At 46.0% G+C, this 2676-nt stretch overlaps 1 protein-coding gene across 1 annotated transcript; it reads right to left on the bottom strand.

The window, feature by feature from the left end:
* Positions 1 to 484: 484 nt before the first annotated feature.
* On the bottom strand, positions 485 to 1500 carry LOC107301920 (vinculin-like; the record flags this gene model as incomplete). The annotated part of the gene is made up of 2 exons (XM_015831075.1): positions 485 to 598; positions 1350 to 1500. Coding segments are annotated over 2 exons (265 nt in total), but the record flags the coding sequence as incomplete, so codon positions are not given.
* Between the last annotated feature and the right edge of the window lie 1176 nt (positions 1501 to 2676).

Below are 2676 nucleotides of genomic sequence, written 5' to 3'. Positions count from 1 at the left end.
CGATAGAAGGAGATGCTAGATTTTATTGTTTTAAATGAGATGGTTTTTGTGTTTGTATACGTGTGAACAAAACATTGTTCCACGTAAAACATTTTCACAGCAGGTATGTTTGTTTGCTTATTGCTCAAACAATACGGTCGGTATACAACAAAAGCAAAAATAAAAAAGCACACTACGTTTTTTAAAAAAAAAAACAACCCAATATACAACACGGCAACCGAGCACAAGAATTAAACAACCAAAAGGGGGTGTCCTTCAACTGGACCCAAATGCTTGGAGAAAAAGCTAGGGCCTGACTTGCTAAGTCTCGCAGGAGTTGACTTAAGTTTCACAAGGCAGAGCACGGCTGGCTGGGGAATTCTGGGAGTTGAAGTCCCCAAGTCTTAAAGGGGCCAAGTTTGAGGACCCCTGTTCTAGAAGGTTCTGGATGAAGACAACACCCCAGTCCCAGGAAGGGGAAGAACCAGAGACATCCGAGGGCCCTCTAACCTGGTCCCAGGTTCTTCGTGTAGGTCACCAAGTCTTCCATGGTCTCCACCACTTCAGCCACGGTGAGGTATTCCAGAATCCCTTTGCAGACACGGATGATCTTACGGACCTGAAAGGAAATAAAGGCGACCGTGAACTGACTGAGGGGGTTCTTTTTTTCTTTCGCTACCAGCCAATCGCTTTAAATGGAAAGAATAATAAGAGGCAGCTTGCAATTAGCGGTCAGTCATTCAAACACTTAGCAAGAAGACCACAAACGATTGGGTTTCTACAACACGTTCAGCCATAAATGGTAGTTAAGAAGCAACCGTGGTTTGTTGCATGCAAGTCCAAACTATGTGATGGCTTCATGGGCAGTGTGAACCCAATCTAATTCTGCCTTCAGCCAGGTGCCTGTCTCCAGGTGAACATTCAGATGTTCCCAATCTACCAACAAGCACAAAAAACGCTGCAAGCGGGCAGGTTTGTTTCCAGTTCCCTGCAGTGGTGAATGTACATAACTTTTAAAAAGGAAGATTTTGAGAATATACTGCCCGATTTCAGTGCTTTCCAGAAATTAGCTTGTGGTGAAGGCACCAGGCTGGAAGGTGGGAGACCCTGAGTTCAAGTCCTTCCTCAGCCATGAAAGCCCGTTGGGCGATTTTTTGAGCCAGTCATTCTCTCTCAACCCATCCCACCCAGCCCATCTAAGGCAGGGATGAGCCTTTCAGTCATTTTCCCAAATTAGATCATAAAGCATGGAAACGGAGGGCTGGAAGGACCCCAGAGGCCTTCTAGTCCAGCTCCTGATCAAGGCCGGGGCCCTCGTAATTCCCAGCTTCCCACACACCGATGCATCTTACGGTCATCAGAGAACCCACCTCGGCTTCATCGAATGTCAGAAGCAAGTCCGACGTCCCTGAAAGGATCCCTCGGGACCCATCGATCAGGTAATCGCGAGCAGGGACTGAGTAAGGATCCGTCTGGAGCATCTGAGCTGCCTGGACAAGCTTTGTGCACGCATTTTCCACCCTGTAAATAAGGATAATGAAACCAGGATTAATGTTGGCCCCGCCACCTACAGGGTTACAGCTCAGCAATTTAGGTAGTCCGTGATTTGCGACCATTTGAACTTATGATGGAGTTCCACCCCCGTGGCTGGTTACGACCTGGATTTGGCGTTCCCAACAGCCCCCTCCCTCCGGAGTTGCCTGATGGTATTTGGGCATCAGCAACAGGACCACTCTGCAGCCAATGGCAGCACCCCGTGGTCACATGACTGCAATTTGCGATGTTTTTTGCCAGAATCTGGTGTTTACTTCCAGTATCTGACAAAAAAAACTGCCCTTTATGAACATCAGTCTCTCTTAATGACTGCGGCATTTGCTTTACAACCGCCATGTTCGCTTAATGACAGCCACAAAAACGGCTGTAAAGTCAGACAATTTATGACTGTGATTCTGGGCTCAATTATAGTCAACAACCTGTATCTCTCCTTGAAAGTCTTTCTCTCTCTTATGCAGCACAATTATTATTTTGTGCAAGGACACACCACATTTTGGAGCTGGCAGATATATTTGGAACTGAGGCAATGGACAGGAAACAAGAGAGACACTCCTTGCAAATAAGCTTCAATATCTTCAAAATCATCTACTGCTTCATCCACATTTGACAATATTGCATTTCTCAAAGCGTTTCCCCCACCTGTTGTTTCGGAAAGAACACTTATCTCCTGCCTTATTTGGGCTGAATCTTCTCACAGAACAGTCAGCACTTTGACCCATACAAGTTTGGAATTTGTTATTGCTGGCATTTCTATTTTGTGTGTCTGTGTGTGTTACTTACCAAAACCATGTAGCCCATTTGATTGTTAGTCATCTTGAGCCAACAACTGCTTGCTTGAAAACATTCTAACTACCTAATATGAAAAATTATCTGTCTGCTTCTATTTAAATAATGCCTGTGATATCATTAAACTCTATTTATTCACAGCTAATTTTCACAGGCAATGACTGGTTGGTCCAGGGGGAGGAGACGGGAGCAGGTCTTGAGACGGTTGTATGGGAGGAGTTTGACTCTGTTGCTCCTGAAGATGTGGACAGGGTCCTGGGGAGACTGAATGCAACCACATGTTTATTAGATCCGTGTCCCTCCTGGCTGGTACTGGCAGCCAGGGAGGGGACACGAGCCTGGTTCCAGGGAATTGTT

This window comes from Protobothrops mucrosquamatus, unplaced genomic scaffold (assembly GCF_001527695.2).
Source record: "Protobothrops mucrosquamatus isolate PMUCROS unplaced genomic scaffold, P.Mucros_1.0 scaffold19598, whole genome shotgun sequence".
In the NCBI taxonomy this organism is placed as follows: domain Eukaryota; kingdom Metazoa; phylum Chordata; class Lepidosauria; order Squamata; family Viperidae; genus Protobothrops; species Protobothrops mucrosquamatus.
Note: the sequence above shows the minus strand (reverse complement) of the source record. Positions and strands in the feature narration are given on the sequence as shown.